Source organism: Stegodyphus dumicola, chromosome 3 (assembly GCF_044657685.1).
Source record: "Stegodyphus dumicola isolate Sdum_Otavi_A_Nest chromosome 3, ASM4465768v1".
NCBI lineage: Eukaryota > Metazoa > Arthropoda > Arachnida > Araneae > Eresidae > Stegodyphus > Stegodyphus dumicola.
The window spans coordinates 251,892,676-251,912,024 of NC_140770.1; the positions used below are offsets into that span (position 1 = coordinate 251,892,676).

General features: G+C 30.0%; 1 protein-coding gene across 7 annotated transcripts in view; it reads left to right on the forward strand.

Moving 5' to 3' along the window:
• pns (DENN domain containing pinstripe) overlaps positions 1-19,349 on the forward strand; it is a 116,768-nt gene that overhangs the window by 60,181 nt on the left and 37,238 nt on the right. For 5 of the 7 annotated variants that reach the window (XR_015040440.1, XM_035358893.2, XM_085814043.1 and 2 more), the window contains 5 exons: positions 2,139-2,237; positions 10,983-11,115; positions 13,581-13,709; positions 16,547-16,668; positions 18,193-18,338. Coding sequence is in view for 6 of the 7 variants with exons in the window: in XM_035358893.2 (XP_035214784.1) it covers positions 2,139-2,237; positions 10,983-11,115; positions 13,581-13,709; positions 16,547-16,668; positions 18,193-18,338 (629 nt within the window). In the remaining variant the exon portion in view is untranslated. The remainder of the gene's footprint in view (positions 1-2,138; positions 2,238-10,982; positions 11,116-13,580; positions 13,710-16,546; positions 16,669-18,192; positions 18,339-19,349) is intronic. The other 2 variants (XM_085814046.1, XM_085814047.1) reach the window with 1 other exon arrangement.

Consider the following 19,349-nt stretch of genomic DNA (forward strand, 5'->3'; position numbering starts at 1 on the left):
TTTGGGCATGCTTTTCATCTTACTTAAAGAAAAATACTAATCTTTATTTATAAACAGCATGTCTTAACTTCATGCAGAATTAACTTGCTGAATCTGCAAAATATTTTTGCCTTTAAAAAGAAAAAAATTCAAAATTTCTGTTTTTTTTAATACTGATTTATTTCCTTTTCCAGTTGCTTATATGGAATCCTAAATAAAATATATGTCTGCTGCTTTAAACTTTAATTGGTATATTCAGCCTTTGTTTGAATTTAAAAGAAAATTTTTCAGTGTATTTCAAGAGATAGAGATGAAAAATTCTCTTTGTTTTAGAAGTAAATTAGTCTGCTTTTTTGTCATGACTAACTAAAATATTATCTTCATCCAACTAAAGAATCATAATTGATTTTAAATGTCTAAATATAAGTGTCTTAAAAAAAAGCGCTTCAAACTGTAAATATAATACAGTATAAAAATATCTTCATATTTTAGATATTTGCCAGCTTTAATAGTTGAAAATTTCCAATATTTATGTAGTGTTTAAGAAGAGCCATAATGATATTTTTCAGGGAAATTTAATAGGCTGCTTTTTAAGTAAACGCATTTTGCACTTTTTTCCTCTGCTTGATTTTTTCCCCTTGTCTAAATAAGAAATTTATCTTGTCAAATTTCAGTGTGGTCCTCTTCACTTAAAATAATTATGTTACTACAAGATATACTTATTATTCTAATGTGTACTTTGTTTTTTATTCATGGATATCACTTCATTAGCACTTGACTCTTATGCTGTGTCTCTGATTAACCCCCTATAACCCCCTATGGTGTATTCATAAATTTTCAACCATTAAAAAATATTTTTTTCTGTAAAATATGTCAAAATATTTGCTTCTAATTAAGGTGTCTGCACTTAAACACAGTTCATCATATTATATAATAGTTCCACAGGTTAACTATTTTGTGAACTGTAGTACTTATGTCTGGTGATAATTTTCATTGTATCATAAGGTCTGAAGTTTATTTAGCTGTTAGCAGTTGAAGAAGGTGCAAATAAAACTGGTCGTGCCAGATTTCATTGTAATTTTCTGACTTCTACATTTGTTTTATCTATCTCACCTTTTTTTTTAATTCATAGTAAGGGCTATTATGGGCATCTCTATTTATTTATTCTGTGGCCTTGATTGTAAATTTGTTTTGGTTTTCTATGTTTGAGATGATTTACACAACTTGTATCACAAAAACCTAAAATTTCCAGAGCATATAAAATAATTGCATCATGAAAACTGCATCATCACTTTCAGAAGCAGCAGTCACTGTCTAGTAAGTGAACAGCCACAAACTGCTATATGATATTTCTAAGAAACGGTGCAAAGGCATTGTGATAATAGTAGCATGTACTCGTGCCATGGAACAACAGAATGTCAATAATGTTTCCTGTTTCAAATTCAATAAAATAACAGTAGAAGCATCTCACATATTAAAAGAAGTTTAGCACTTGGGATTTTATGGCTATATGCATCTTTCTGTGGTAGCTAGAAGTATTTTCAGAATGATAATGGAATAGCCAATTGTGAAACAGCTCACATAGAGAAAAAGATACAGGAGATTCGCAGTCATGCTAAGTTATTAAATTATTTTTTGAATGTTGGCTAATATTATAAATAAGAATGAATCAACTGCCATGATATTCTTCATTAATACCTTTACCAAAAAAAAAAAAATGTAAAGCCAGAACAGTATTGGCAGTTTTTGATTTCAATCTGATCTTTGTAATTTTTTCGTGTTGTTGTTGTTATGTAGTATATATAACAATACTTATTAACTTCAAAAGCTAGCATAGCAGATGTTATTACAGAGTTCTTCATAAAGCATTTGTTTTTTGCATGGGAGTTAAGTAAAGAGACATTTTCAAAAAATATCTGGATATGAGACATTGAGTTGCTTAAAATTTATGTGCTGCATTTTTAAAGCATATATTGATATAGTAAAGACATTGTATTTGATGTAAATGATCTGTAAATTTAAACTGCAACTGTCACAAATTATTTTTACATATATATATATATTATTTTTTAGCATCATTTCTCTCTGCATCTCTCTTCTTTTTTTTCTCTTGTTTTGTTTTGTTTTGTTACTTTATTTTGGTTTCTTTTTACTTTAAGTTCATTACACAGCTCGTCCTGAACCATTTTGGAATATAGGCTTACTTCTAGTCAAAACTGGTGCATTAAGCACTCTTGTTAGTCAACTCACAAATATTGGTAAGTGTAGAATACTCTTTTAGTAAGAGAAAAGCATATTTGCCCTAGCTGTACCTTTCCGTGTTTTTTATATTTTGTTTGCTCAACTTTCTTCTTTATTTTTTGTTTGTTTGTTTGTATGTGTACTAATGAATTTTCCTATGTTATGTTAAAGATACGCAATGGTGTTGCAATGATCTGTTTCTAGTTTATTGAATAATATCTATTTTAATGCAACCTTACTTATATTGCTGCAACTATAAAAATTATTTCTGATTATTTTACTATCAAACATTCTGTCCATTTCTCATTTGATTCAAGTAATTTCTGATACATTATCATGTTAGGATTTATTGCATCATAATTAACAGCAGCTGAAGCTTGTTTACCGCCTTTAAATCCATTTTTGCTTTACTGTATTTTTATGTGCTCATCCTTTTTTGAAGATTATGAAAAGACAAAATCTTTCATTATTACATTGATAGAGTGAATTAATTAATTATAGAAATCATATTTATTATAAAAATATTAAAATATCCCTCAAAAATATACCATTACAGCACATGCTAAAATTGGCAGCCATTTCATTTCATACCATTGATGCTTATATTTTCATACTTGTTAAATCTACAGCCAATGTAGCAAATTTAATTAGAACAATTTTACTGGTGATATTGCATGTAATTTCATTTGCCATGTAAATATGTGCTATGCATCTTCCTTATTCATCATTAAAGTCAAATAGGCTTAGTTTGTCATTTCTAAGCAGTGGGGCTGATAGAAATTATTCTTTTTTTCAGATTGGGGAGGAACTGGCAAATGAATATAAATGCCTGAGTCCATATCAGAAGTAAAAGAAAGCTTATGGTTATCTTATAAATAATATTGGGTCGTCGAAAATGTTCTTCATTTTTTTAAAGCACCAGAAGTTCTATTAGTTTCAGAACTTATGTGGCTGAATCACTTTTCCAACAGTTGCCATTTCTCACATTGTGGTAAAATGACAGCATCTCGAGCCACTGAATGTTTAATACATGCAGTCATTCATTCAAGCATGGGCACTTCAAAGCCTGAATTTTGAATTTCAAATTTGTTTTTTTAATCTGTTTCATATTTTGTACAAATGTAAGGAATTTTTATTTAACAAACTCGGTATTTGAAAGCAAGAAGTTACAACGCTATTCAAAACAAAGCATTTTTATCTCCAGCACGCTAGGCTATTGTCATACAGCAAAATGCGAGATATTTACTCTTCAATTTTAATTCACAATTTCAGCTATTTAAAACCAGTGTGTTGCCATGGTCTCAAATAGAATACTTATTATCTGCATGCACCAGCATATTGCCACCCAGTAAAGCATCAGATAGTTAACTTTCAAATTTAATCTTTCTGTAACTGAGTAGCTAAACAGGTCATTGAAAAACAATACACACACTTCTTAAAAGTATTTTTTCTACTTTTTAATCTGATTGATTAAAATAAAAATGCTTTTCTTTGATAAAATGTCTAATTAGAAATATTTAAATATATTATGAAATGAATCACTGTCTGGACTCATTAAAATCATTATATATGTAGTTGTAATGAAAGTTTTCCACCAAAAAACGATCTTAATAAAGTTAGAAAAAAAAACATGAAAGCAATATCTTTAGTGTGGGTAGTAATCACCAGCAAATCTATAATTTTTGGCCAATGTTTTGGTAGTTTTTCAAACCCTTTGGCCCAGAAATTTCGTGGCCACCAGTCCCAAAAACAGATGAACCTCATTTCTGATGTCATGTATAGAATGGAAGATAGCACCAGATTAATACCAAGATTTAGTTGCAGGTGTGAAAAAAAAGGTAGAAGTCCAAAGGAAGCAATGTCGTGGCTATATGGTGGATGTGGCAAAAGATCCCATTCCCGTACAGAGTCCAGCCGGCGAATGCAGACACATGTGGTCTTGCATTATATTGATGGAACATTACCTTTTGCACAAAAGTCAGTTTGATGCTTTTCCTGAATAGCATCTCGCTGTACACCTTACTGTTGAGGATTTTACCTTTTTCCAGATACTCTTTGTGGATAATACCATGGCAATCCCACCAGATACAAAGCATGATCTTTTTGTTAGCCAAATTGCACTTTGCGGTGAGCCTGTAATGCAATCAACAGGCTCACCGTGCACAGACCAACCCCTTTTTCGGCCTGTGTTGTTGAAGTAAATTCTTTTTGCATCAAAAGTGACGATTAGATCCAGAATTTTGTCCTTGTGTTGATATTTGAGTAGATTAGTCCAGACTCGAACATGTGTCAGCTCATGCGGCACCCAGTAATTTAACTTATACATCAAGTTTATGCTATGCATGGTGTAACTAATGAACATACCACTAACGTCTAGCTCCATAGCAAACTCTCGAGTGGTTGCATACTGATCTTCTTCCACAAGTTCTCACAGGCGGGCATCATCAACATCAGTAGGCAAACCTTCACTGTGTCATATGATACAACATTAGTACCTAAAGCTATATACATGATTTGGTGATATTCTGTAGCTGACTTTTTGCAACAGAACTGGAAGTAAATTATGGTTCTAATCTTGTAGTGGGATAGTTCCATTTCAGACACCTTGTACATAATGATAATGGTATTTTTTTACAAATTTCATAACACAGTGCTCTAAAGCGAGTCTCTTTCTTTCAAATGCCAAAAATCGTGTGGCAAGATATGATTAAACACATCAATGTTAACTGTTTGTGCATATAATATTTGCAGTGGTGAGAAACTTTCATTAAAATTCAAAGAGCATAGTGAATATAAAAAAAGTATGGCAACATCTAACACTCTATCATTAATTCTAAAAATATGCTTTGTTTAAATATTTTATAGGGGCTTAAGTGTAAAGACAGCAATTCTTAGTAATAAAGCTAAAAACACCAAAAAAAAAAATTGTGTCAGCAGTAATGAGCCGAAGATCAAATTGGTAACCTGCAATGCCCAGCAAGAGTATAAAACACCTTAACAAACCCTTGGTGTGACATTATAATCTAAATACCTTCAGATTTTTCTTTTTTTCTTCTTCCCCCCTTTTTTTTAATTTGGTAAATATATATGAAGCAATACAAAAACAAAAATTTTCATTGAATCACATTAGCATATTATTCTATGACATTTTGTCCTCTTTCAGACAGCTTTAAACTTCCATTTTAAATAGTCATTAGTTATTAAAGTTATTTATAAAGAAGTTATAAACATGCTGTTTTAGGTTTATTGACAAAGAAGTTATCAATGTGCTGTTTGATAGTCTGCAAAGAAGTGAACTCCAGGTCATTCAGAGACTTTTAAAGAGACCTGAAGAGATGAAAATTGGCAGGACAAAGTCTGATGAGTATTGAAGAGAGATCCTGGCATAAAGCATCACAGCCATATGCAATATATTTTTGTCTGACATTCATCTAATTATGGAGCCAAGCATTATTATGATGGAAAGGTTGTTTCTGAAAGATTGGTCAGTTCTGGACACTTTGCTTCAATATCTACTTTTAAAATTACCTTTTGGGAACAGTATTTTTCTGAAATTACTATCTTCTGCTCATTACTGATTTGATGGTAATAATTTGAAACATGCAATTCCTTTGTGGTACACTATACACAGTATTACTTTTTTGGGATGCAGCTCCCCTCCATTCTTGATGCTACTAGAAGAGGTTCTTTTGGCTTACCTCATGATCTTTTTCCTGTAACATATACATAATATTGCAATATTCAAAAGCTTCTTTATTTTTTTTTTCTTTTTTTCAGCAAAGAACCACATATCAAAATTCGAGCAAACATATTCCATTAAAGTATGTGGTACCTTTGCATTATAACAGCTTATGTACATATTATTTTTCATATGACTGGGTAGAGTACTTTTTGGAGTAGTTATTCTGTCTGGTAGCTCCTGAATTGTATAACTTATATTTTCAGCAATAACTTCTTTCAGTAGATCATAGTTTACAGAGAAGGTCATCCAGAGTAGGCATCATCTTCAAGAAGAAAATTTACATGCCTAATCAGCTTTTTTTTTTTTTTTTAAACTAATGACTGCTTTCCCCCCCTTTTTTGGAATAAAAGCATAATATGACCCCAAAAAAGAAATTGGGGGGAGGGGGGTCTGCATTCTTAGCCTTGCTCTGAGATAAAAATCATACCACAACACATACAAAAATGATGCAACATGAACTCAAAAACTATATTTAAAGATGCGCTTCAATCAAGGTCACTCTGTATCAACTGGAACAAAATTATTAAAAGCAAACATAATGCTTCGTTTAGAAAAACTGCATAACTTTTGGGATGACCAAATAGATAAATGCCTCTTAAATTTCCATGTATACATGTAATAAATGTATATAAGTTTCCATGTGTACACTATGGACGTTTCTGAAGAAAGAAATTAGTTTCATGATATGTGTAAGGGACATCATGGGTGCATACTTGGCTGCAGAGTTGGTTAGGAAATACCTTTGTAACTTGATTTTCTGTATCATCACATCATCAAGTGGGAAAGAAAGCTGAGTTGTATCCTTTAAGAAGAATACGATAAAGTTAGAACCTGGCCTTACAGGAAAACATTATGCCACCCTTGTTAGTTACTTATCAATTCTAATAAGTGTAGCAGAATACTCTCAGATACTTCTGTATCAAGCAGATTCAGTTCATGAGATCATGAGAGGGATGCAAATTTGTTTTCTTTCTTGTTAAGTAATGAAATTAAAATTCCAATCTTCTTTCATAGATGTTAAAGTTATTTCCTTGCAATTTGACCAAAACAAGTTATACTGCTCACATCTTATAGCTGAAAAACAAGGGTTCTCAGCATTTTTTGTCCCATGTACCCCTTTCACCATTGCTAGATGATCATTCCCCTTTTTCAAAACTCGAGAAATACATATATATTTATTTAAATTTAAATTATTATTATATATATATTTTATATTTTTTTATAAATTAAACAAGAAAAGCATAAGAAATGTTGATAAATACCAAAGCTTTAATAAAATAGTTTTTATATTCATAAACTAAAACTAAATACTTAACATGTATGTAAAAAGATGGGTGCATTCCCCCTCTGAAGCTAAAAATTTCCTCCCATGTTGAGAACTCTGGCTCTAGAATTTTTGGTTGACTTGCAATAGTCATTATCCCTAACATTCCCATGTTCTTGAATCATTTCATTATTTTGTGCATCATCTGCTTTTTGCCATCTTGCCGTATTTTTCTTGAAATGTTTGACTGCATACGAAAAATACATTATGTATCAGCATTGTTTCAGCTGACAAGTGACAGCTCTCTGACAGTGTCAGTGGAATTTGTAGTGGGAACTATCATGTCACTCTTTTTTTTTTTTTTTTTTTTTTTCCTTTTTCTTTTTTGGAGGATGTTAGTATGATGCCTGGGGCAATCAGTCTTCTGTATATTGAGCTGCATAGTATAACTATTTAATTATCCTATATAAGGCTTAATTTCTAAAATTAAAAAGTGCTGAAGCTCTATTTAGAAGACCATCCACAGCGAACATTATTTAAAATAAATAAATAAAACAAAAAATAAAGGTTGAGTTATTAAAATTAATCTAAAAGTAAATTGTAAATAATAAATAAAGTCAAAAAGAGTGTAATATATATTAGAAAAATTAAAGGGAATTGAAACTGGAATCTTAACCCTTTGACTATAAATTTTAAAAAAAAAAAGCCGCTTTTTCTATCCAAGTGAACAAAATATGTCATAAATAAGGTAAATTTAGCATTTGGGATTTTTTTGACTATTTTCAATGCAATTATTTCAATTTTTTTAGACTGTGTTCAATCCAAAGTCTGGGACGCATATGTCCCAGCTATAGTTAATGGTGGGATACGTATGTCCCACACATAGCGATCGACTTGCCATAAGTACACCAATTATTGTGGAGTATCTTATTATATGAAATTGATTTACATTGTATGGTGCAGGGTAAAGCATTCTTTGCATAACCCAACATTACACATTGGGCAACCCATATTCGTTCTTTTCTCTATGTTCATTTGTGTACAACGAGCACAGCAGCCTCTTGATTTTCCAACTATTGGAAGATGATCCTCAGCATTCAAGAGGTTCTAAGCAATCTTCGACCCAGCAGTAATTTTTAAATTTTTAGTGGGGCATATATATCCCTTTAGTAGTTAAAGGGTTAAGTAATTAAGAATTAAAGAAAAGTAAATAATTCTGTTTATCTGTTTATTAAGTATATTTTTTATCCAAATATTTAATGAAAAATATCAGTGGAACTGTTTTGTTTAGACTCCTGTACACTCCAGCTAGAATTTCTTTCAAAAACTGAGAAATATAAAAGTTGCACTTTGGTGGAGTTTGGCTAAATTTAAGCATTGAGCCTTTAATTAAGTAGCATTTCTAATTTGGTATATCAACCTTTAATAATTTAGTAGATGAGCCTATAATAAGTAAGTTAACATCCATATTTTTTAAATATCCGTATGAGCTAGTAGTTATATCCTTGTGAATTGCATTTTAAGGTTCAAGGTATTGCATTCAAGGTTTCTTCATGTTCTAAAAATTCATCTGCATTTAATGAAATTGAATAGAATAGAAAACAGAATTTATTAAGTTTATTTTATTTATATTAGCTATTTTAACCCCGAAAGACACTAATAAGTATTTTTTGTTTTTTTAATTCATTGTATTTCATAAAGTGCTATAAAAATGATGAAGCTAAGTTTTTCAGTATATTATGTTTGAGCTTTGCGGAACTTTTTCATAGTACTTTTGACATTATAAAGCATAGGCAGCTTAAATTTACTAATGATTTAACTAAAAATGAATTGATTAATCATCACTTGTTAACAAAAATTAAAGCATGTTATTAAAGTTATAATGTAGACATGGATGTGTATGGGTCTCTCAGACAAAAATGATTTCATGAAAATCAAAGTAATATTTCTTAAATTGAATTGGTTTAGCAAGTAGAGTTTGTGTTCAGAGTCAATCTAATCAGAAGAGAAGCATGACCTTGCTTTAGAAGGTTGCTTGTTTGCTTAATTTTAGAATCATTATCTTGCCTATTATTAATTTTATGTTGCTTTTGCTCTGGCTTTATCACTCTTTCTATATTTTTTATTATATCCTATGATAATTCTAGCATAGTTGTTTTTAAGTTCGTTTTACATTTTGAAATTAAGCCCACCAGCGGCTGAGCGATAACGTCGCTGAACACTGGTAGTTCGGTCCGAGGTTTGAATCCTGCGAATGGGCTGGCTGCATGGGTGTTTTCGTGGTTTTCCCCATGTGTAACGTTTATACGAGCCAGTTTCCCTTAGAAAGTCCTCCACGAAGGCATCCCTCCCTTAAGGCAGATAGCCCTCGAGTGCTTTGCTGTAATCTAATAAACCAAACCAAATCAAACCATTTTGAAATTATTCATTGGGAAAGAAATTTATTGAGCTTGTTAAACAAGCTGTCTGAGTATGCATTAAGTTTTCTTTGCAAAATATTATAAAAATTTTTGTTTGTCTCTCTAATCTTTGCAGCAGCATTTTTTGTATAGATATTGGGTGTTTTAAAGACTATATGGCTAAGTATCTGTTGAAGGGTTGTAAATGCATGGTTCCAGTTTAAGAAATGAATGCCATATGATAGACTTTTCAAGATATTACAGTTTTAACTGTTTATCAACTTTTAGTAGAAATATATAAAATTTCAATTCTCATGTGTGCCTCCTAAAAAAGAAAGCTCCAATTAGTTTTTTTTTTTTTTTTTTTTTTTTTTTTTTTTAATTATTTTTCGAAAAAAATGTTCTGCAACTGAAAAAAGAAGAGAGATGCTGAAAAATATTGTCAATTATTTGACTTGAACAATCTTCGTTTTAGGTACTGTATAAAAGTTATTAGATAAAAAATTTAGAATTTTAATAGTTCTACAAGTGGGAATATGAAAATCAATGTTTCTGTATTCATTTTAATAATGTATGCGTGTTTGAAATGATTTGTTTTAAAACTTCAATATGGCTTAGTTTTTCAGTTTTAGTTTCTCCTCTTCCCCAAAAAGATTATGCTATCAGTTACACTTAACATTTCCTGATTATGTATGCAGTTTTATTGTTTTAATTTTCACTATTACTTATAGAAAATTATTAATTTATTTAGAACTTGCTATTCTGATACGATGAAAAAGTGCTAATTTTAGCTTTAGTTGTAATGAAAATTAAGTAGTCTGACTAGAGCAATTTTGCTCAATAAAAACAGCAGAAAATCTTCAATACAAGTATGGCGATTTTTAGCAGAATTTATTTGATGGTAAATTGTAAAAGCAATAATCAATTAAATGTGTAGTTTGCTTCAATACTGGATGAATAAACTTATAAAAAAAGCATAACTAATAAAAGCTTTTAAACTTGCATATTTTTACAGTAGTTTATAATATGTATATGCATATTTTTACAATATGAATGGTAAGATGCCATCTGTCAGGAAAATTTTATGTTAGCCTTTAAAAAGCTAACAATCCTCTGTGTGATAAGTCTCTGAGTACAAACTACACTTAGATAAGTCAATTCACTTTAATATAATCTTTAAGATATTTCTAAATTTATGAGAAACCTTTTATATTAAACTTATAAAATTATATTACAGAGTCTTTCGTAATTAATTACATATTTTGGTTACTTACAGTGAATGTCAGTCAGGTGGTAAAAATGAGTTGATTTTACTGAATAGTTTCACTGAGTAATGTGTGCTGGTCTATATTTTCAGATATATCTAATCTCTCTCTTGAAGGAGACCCTTCTCCTACTCACAAAGAGAATAGTAAGGATAGGAGGAAAGGGAAATCACTGGATTTGCCTGCTCTAAAGTCACTGCCAATATCCTTAGTCTATGATATAAAGTGAGAATTTGGCTCATTTTTTTTAATATAATTATTTTTTTACTGTATATTTTTATTTCTAACCATTTACTAGCTTTCAATGTCTGATTCATTATTATAATTTCTTTGTGTATCTAACAAAATCATCTTTTAATAGGCAGTTGATTTAAATCATATAGGTGTGAGCTTTTTATATGCAAATTGGCTCTTAATTGTAAATTTGCTTTTTTATTTGGTTGAAGCAAGACTTGTATTGAAGTTAATGAAGTTTCTTTTCATGAGAAATAAATAAAAACATTCACTGGTTATATATAGATAGATAATTATGTAAGGTAATATTCAAAATTGTCTGCTTTGTATATCTGGCATACACCATGGAATCCTATTCATGTAGGAGTATATGACCAGAAATGGCACTTGAATGTAAAAGAAGATGACATGCACTGAAGTTATTAAAGTTGTGGTTCATTAACCCATTAAATGACCGCACTAACTTTCACTTGAACGAAATTAACAAAAATATTTTTTTCATGTTTTAAGTCTAATTAAGAGGAAAAAAATTAACAGCAAAAAAATTTTTTTAATTGAAGATTCAGAATGTTGCAAAATCCCAACAGCAGTCAAAACCAATTACTTTTGGGATCCATGGAAATCTTTGAAACATTTGAAAAAAAAGGACATAGCATTTATTGCAAACATAAAAATCATTTGATCAGGTTACCATTTGACCACCACAGTATTTACATTTTTACTTTTGCTTGTTGAATTTTTGTCGATAATGTGATTTGTGGGATCCTTTCTGGTTTCACTTGGAACTGATTTCTGAAAGAAAGATGGTTGACAAGCACAATCAGTATATGAAGTTGAAAGCTTCAAATTTTCAAAATATTCTCCCATTGTTTTCAGCAGCCCCAGTGCAACCATTCTTTGAAAATATAGTAGGAAAATTTTTAGGTCTACAATATATTATAGTTTTTTCATGCATTTGATTTAGTTATAACATTAAGATTCTTAAAAATAGGCCCCGGCCGCACCATTTCTTACTTTTTACTTGCACTCTACATACATTGCAATAAAATTGTCCGAAAGGTGCATACATGCATACATACATTTGTTGTAATTTCCATTCAATATAAGTTGCTTTATAGTCGCAGATTTGTTTTTTCTTGAGTATCTGTTGGTCACTGAAAGTGGATAACTTGTTCAAAGTCAGTTATTATAGCTATGATAGAACTGTCATTCCATCAGATTACTGCAATGTCATGTCCTTTATCAGATGGTGTCATGTTCCAATTTCTTCTTTTTCCATTTTGTTTACAGGTATAATACAACAATTTCCTAATTTGTGCTATTACTCCAGCTGCATGAAATTTCAGCTCATTTAATTCTAACAACATGTGGTACATAAAAAAAAGTTGTTGAAACATATGTATGATTTGAAGAAACTTCCACTATACTTAAAAATCTGTTTCAACATCTCTACATAGTCCAAGATCAGTGTCTTTGAAGATCTTCCTGTGTATATATATATATGATATAAGTAGTCTTCGTAGGAACACAAAACACCAAACATTTTACTCGAAATGAACGGGTTTTCCTTTGAGACATTTATGCAAAATGTTAATGAGAAACATTCTGCATGAATGTCTACCAAAATGAGCTATTATTTGTTTATCCATAGGAAGATATTTTGCAGCAGACCTCATACAATATGAAATTATCATTTAAAATATTTAAATAGAAAAAAATTTAGCTGCTCTTTTTTTTTTTTTTTTTTTTCCAAATAGGCAATTTGCTCTGAAGGACTATTAATTTCATTTTGCATTGAAAACTTTAAAAGGCTGTATCAAATTGTTGCCACCATATATTATCGCCCTGTATTATATTTAAAGAAATTAAATAATGAAGAATCTGCATAAATGTATGTATGTTTCTCGCATTGTGATAAAACAACAGTACCTAGAGCCATCAAAATTTGAATAAGGTAATCTTCCATAGAATGTGGGCATGTGGAAGCCCTAATTTAAATTTGAAATTTGTTTTATTATCGATTTCAGATTTTGTAACACTTCAACAAATTTTTTATTAAAAAACTAAATGATTTAAAAGCAAGGAATGGCAACACTGTACGGAAAAAAAATTTTATCTCCAGCGCCTGAGACTCTGTATCGGAAATTCTAAAGATATGCTCATTTTAAAATTAATTTGTGATATTGCTGTTGAACTGAGTTTTATAGTTTGAGTATGTAAAACATTATATTTGATAAAATAAAGGTTAAAATAACACCCCTTTAGATGTAATTTAAAAACTGAAACTTTTCAGATTTTTTTTTTTTTTTTTTTTATCCAATGTATTATTATTAGCTAAATTCATTTGCTGCTTGATATGTGGAATGTGTCATTACCATTACTGTGGATACTAATGGATTCTTTGTCGACAAGCAAGTATGTTTCATATCATAATTGATTTTATTTTGTTTGATTAGAAATGTACAAGCAATGACTGAAATCAAAACAGATATTGGTTATGCCAGGGCTTGGGTACGGTTAGCTTTGGAGAAGAAGTTATTGCATAAACATCTACAAAAGTTATTATCAAATCAAGAGTTACTTAGGTAAATTATTTCTGCATCATCTTCTTTTTCCCCCTATATTAACGTAAATAAATTTTTGTGTGAGAGGGAAAAAGGTAAGTGAAAATCATAATAAGTTCTAAAATTGAGCTTAACAAAAGAATTTCGTATTATTGATTTGTCATCATGTATCTTAAATTAGTACAAAATTTTATGTATGAAATTTAATTATTTATGCCCAGGTTTAGGTGGGAATAAAGCTCACAACAAATGCAACAAATGCTCATTCAATTTACAATATAAAAATTATTACCTAGTCATTTGGAAAATAGCATGCATTGGAACACACACACTCGTGATCTACCATTCCAGAAACATTATCAGAATGCCTCTTTTGGTATCTGTTAAAGACTTCCTGCCTAGTTATTTAACATTTAATTTTTATTGTCTGAAAACGTTGACCGTATAGAACCATATTGATAAGCGAGAACAGCTGATAAAAAAAATGCAGCAAATAAGGTGGCTGTGGCATGACAAAGAGCTGTTTTTGATGAAAGCAAATCTTTTTTTTTTTCAAATACGCGTAAGTTGTATTAAGACATTGGTCTGACAGGTCTAAAGATGCATTTTTTTCTCCTTCACCCACCGTCTTGTAGCCAGTTAATGGGTGAAGACATATCGATGCTTATTTATTTTTCTCAAGAAAAACTAATAAAAGCTGCAATTTAAAGAGTTCAAAAGTTTATGGTCATTAAACATATTATCTGCCAATGCAGATGCTTGTTAATAACTCAGTGTGTGATAATTAGTATGTGTAGATGGTATAAAAAATTAAGACGAACTTATTTGTTTTACAGGTTACATTTACGGAAATGAAATGAAGAGATATTTAGGGTTAATATGAGTATGTAAACCACTACAGATCATTAATACTGTTGCATGCGTATAGGTTCGTAATAAATTGAATGCACAAGTCTGATGAAAAGTGAATAAAAATTTATTATTATCACAACAAATAAAACAAGATACTTAAATTTCTTCAGAAATAATCATACAGTATCTCAATATCTCACAATAGTTATCTTTTAAACTACTAAATATGTTCAACAAAACTTAATTCAAAATAGAGAAAGCTAATCCGATTTCACCGCGAATTCGCTACAGTAAACAGCAACAGTTTTCTAAACAAACTCATAAAACAACGGAGCTGAGATGTTCTTTCTCTGGATTTTATAAGCTTTTTAATCAGCATGAGCATGGTCTGGTATTTTCTTAATCTTTCCCGAAAAGCAAAAGCGTACAATTATGAGATATCTATTTATTAAACGTGCATGCTCCTGTATTTTTAATTTTTCCGGCGTAGCTTTCTCTTCAGATAAGTCTCATGTTGCATTGCACGTATTATAAAACAATTTTGATTAATTCTATTTTAAAATATCTAAATCAATATAAAAAATGTAACACTATATTTAATAACTTGCATACTGTTGGGCATGCTCTACTGTTCCTGTAAGCTTGATTCTTCTGGTTGTCTAATTGCTGGCAGGTGGTCTGGACATGACTGAATGATCAAATAAATAGAAGGTACATTTTTATTGTATCAAGATTCATTGTAGCATAACATCCTTGGCCAAGCTATCTGCTATTTCATATCTTTCCAGTCCGATATGAGTCGTAACCCATTTTAGGTGTATCATGCCGGTAATTCTAATGAGAAGAGATGTAGTACCTCTTGGAGGTGCTACTGACTGTCAATATACCTAATTGTCTCCCTGAATGTATTGTAGCTGAATTATAGTTTGTCATGAAGGTGGCTGTCATGAAATATTGATTTTGTGCCAAATACTGAACCTAATCAAAGACTTAGTGCTGAATTACTCCAAAAACATAAATATTGCCTCCCCCCCCCTCTTTTTTTTTTTTTTTTTTTTTTTTTTTTTTTTTCCCAATCACTATATGGAAATGCAACTTAAGCCATTTTTGAAGTGTGGTCTAAACTAGAAAAAGCTTCTTATCATTATTATTTAATATAATAAGATGAATAAAAGCATCAAAGCTTTTTCAATAACATGAAATGGAAAAACATTATTCCAATGCAGACAAAATACCATGCATTTTCAAAGTATTAAAATATGCAGTGTGTAAAAAATTTTAATGTCTAAGAGAGAAAAAAAGAAACTAAATTTATAGTTTAGTTGTAAATAAACTTTAAATTCAAATAATTAATATAATTTCTTTATTTCTATATATTGAAATATATTCATTTAATAGTCTGTGTCTCTTTTTATTTTTTTCCCTAAGTATTATAAGATGATTCAAGTTGCTTTCATTATGTTTTCCCTTTTGCATCTAGAATGACAATAATATGTCTTTATTAAATTGTAAGGTTTGAAACATATCTTATTTATCTGTATTATTATTTACTCAAAATTGAATTTTGTAGTTACTGCTGATAATCATAGACTGTTTTGATAATGCAAAATTCCAAATTCAAATAATCACATTTTCAGTTTTTGAATGTATTTATGAAATGCACATGATTGAAAATGCTTGGGATTTTTATTATTTACTGCTACAAACTTTAATAATTTTTGCAGTGCAGTGCATTAAGTTGCTGCAGATCTTTAAATATCTTCTGCAAACTAATTTAACTAATGTACTGCTACAATATACTGTAGTGTATCAGTTCAGCCAAAGGTAGATTTTGCAAACACATTCATTGTAGGACTTGTCACGTATTTTCAAAATGTAGTACATTCCTCCAAAATTACAAGTTATTCTAAGTTTTAAGAATTTTGCTTGTAATTCATTTCATCTGCTTGTTTATATTTGGTATTTATCAGCACATTTTTAAATATATTATGCTTTAATTTTCACAGGAGTTCATACAAACGATATGCCTTTTTAAGGTGTGAGGATGAGAAAGAACAGTTTTTGTATCATTTGCTGACATTAAATGCTGTTGATTACTTTTGCTTCACAAATACTTTCACGTCAACTGGTAAGTCAATAAATACATCACTTTCTATGGATGTATAGCATGTATTTTTCTAATTCAGAATTTAATATATCAGTTTATGACATCATTAACATTTTTCTGGTGCATAATTTCTGGAAATCTGAAGAAACTACTTCACTTCCTTCCAATTATATTTCTGTTAAAAATATAATGGATGTCATAACATAGTCAAAACAAAAATTGATATTAAAGCTGTGCAGATAAGGAGATAGAAATATATTTAAAAACTTGCATATTGTTTGGTATTAGTAATGCAGCATTATTTTATGATTTTCCAGAATTTTTAAATACTGTTTGCCAAGCCCTCAGATGATCAGGTGTGGGAACGCAGATTTTCTGTTCTTCATTTATATTATATTTATTACTTGTAATTATCAGCTTTTTATATGCGAATGTTTGTTCACACATCTTTAAGAGTTCATGCAAAAAGATACATTACAAAGTCCGTAATCCGGACTCGTCGGGACTTTGGCGATTCCGGATTAGGGGTTTTTCCGGATTATAGATCATCAATTTAAATCTGATAAGATGGCATGCAGAAATTGTACAATTAAAAATATGAAACCTTAATTTATGAAATAAAGACCAATTATGATCTAAAGGGTATCAAAATTTACAAAAAAAAAAGCTTAATATTTATTTATTTACTTTATTAAACATCTCTTTCAATGTAAGTTAAGTTGCTTTGTTTTTTGTGCTAATAATTTCTTTTTAATTCTATAAACAGACATAATTTCTTGTTCAGTTACAAAGTTCCATTGTTCAAGTCCTGTAATTGCTGTGTCGAGAATACCAACTAACTTGTGAATCAAAATTTTTTTGTTTTCAATAACCTCTCTGTTGCTTTCTTCACTATCAGAAGCGGTATTTTCTGGATCTAGAACCATACTACAGATTTCTCCATCCATTAATTGATTAATGCTTGGGGCATTGTCGTCCCAATAAAAAACTTCTGTTATACATGCTGTGACTGGCTGCTTGCTAATTTGTTGTTTCCAACCTCCTGACTACTTTCTTTAAATGGTATATTTTAATCTCTTATTCCTGTTTGTAGCAAGAAGTTTTTTAACATTTTGTAAGTTTCTGTTGGATTTATCCCAGATGATTGCAAAATTAAATGTTGATGAACTGCTGAAAACAGGATAATTTTTATTGTTTGCCATACACTGCATACGTTAGCAAAATACTCTTGATGTTTACATGTATGTGACATCAGCCAGTGAAACTTTTTCCCCTGCATATGGGATAATTTCTTAATACAATCAAATGACTGCTGTGTACTGTAAGATTTTTATACATGTACCGTTCTTATAAACACAATTCTAGCTATGTTTGGATCCTTCCTTTAGAGAAACTTTATATTTCTCTTCAGTGCTCAAGTTATGAAAAAACTTGCTTTTGTCTCTTTAATTATGCAGTGTAACTTTATGATCCAACTTAATGTCAGATGTATATGTTGCACTGTTTATTAATCCCAGTGTCTGTATCAGCACTTTTCTTTTCCAGTTATGCATTATCGTGTTGTTGTATTTCCAAGTCGGAAGCTGAGTGCGTCAACTACTACTGCCAATGCGTGGATAATTGTTGCAGGAACCTTAGGAGAGACTAAACAAATTGCTTTACCAAGGCAAACCCTGGAAATAGTTTTTGAGGTAATCCATCACTTTTATTTTCACGTTGATCCACAAAATGTTTTTTGTGTGTACTTCATTCATTATTTCTGAAATCCAACATTTGTATTTTTTGAAACTTTGATGTAATTAATGAATTCATTATGCTTTTACAAGTTAAATGAAAAATATTCTGCATCTTTATATGCAAAAATTGCTAACATTGTAAATATGAAGTTATTGACTTTTACTACTTTACAGACCTTATTAAGATATTTTGATCAAGTTTTGTTTGACTGAAAGAGAAACTGTAAAATAAAAGTTGCTTTTTTTTTGGCAAGTAATGGTTCAGTACTGGAAAAAACAACTTTCATTATTAATTTTGTATTTGGCAGTAAGGAACTAATAATTGCATGGATTTTGTTTCTGCTTAATGAAAAGAAATGAGCGTTTTATTTATTGGACTTTTGGCCTTACCGAGGCTATAAAAAAGTAAAATTTTGTAATTAGAAGTTATTTGAAGAATTTTTTAATTGGATGTCTAAGATCAAAGTTTAAGCACAGCAAAGTCTGCTTCTACCCTTTTTAAGTATGCTACAGAAAAAAAAAAAAAAAATATTATAAATAATGTTGTGTCGGTATTATTGATTCATTTCATTATTGCTTGAAAAGCTATGGTTTTTGAAATAGGCAGAGCTAATTAAGAAGTGAGCATTTGTACTTTTTAATAAAAATGACAGAATATTGGAAAATGGCATTTTTAATATCATCTTGAGTTTTTACCATAAAGAATATGAGCATTTTGAAATTAATATTAAAAATTAAATATTTTGTGCTAGATAGGAAGAGGTAATATCAGTATTATTTCATTTCACTATTTTTTAAATAATGTATGAAAGTAAACAAGCTGCAATATTACATAGCAAATAATTGTTACTGAAGAACATGCCAAAGAACTAAATGCTGAAGCAACCAGTAATAGCTACATGAATCCATAGAGTTGGGGTAAATTTGCAGTATTATAGTTTCAAAAGTTAAGCACAACATTTTTTA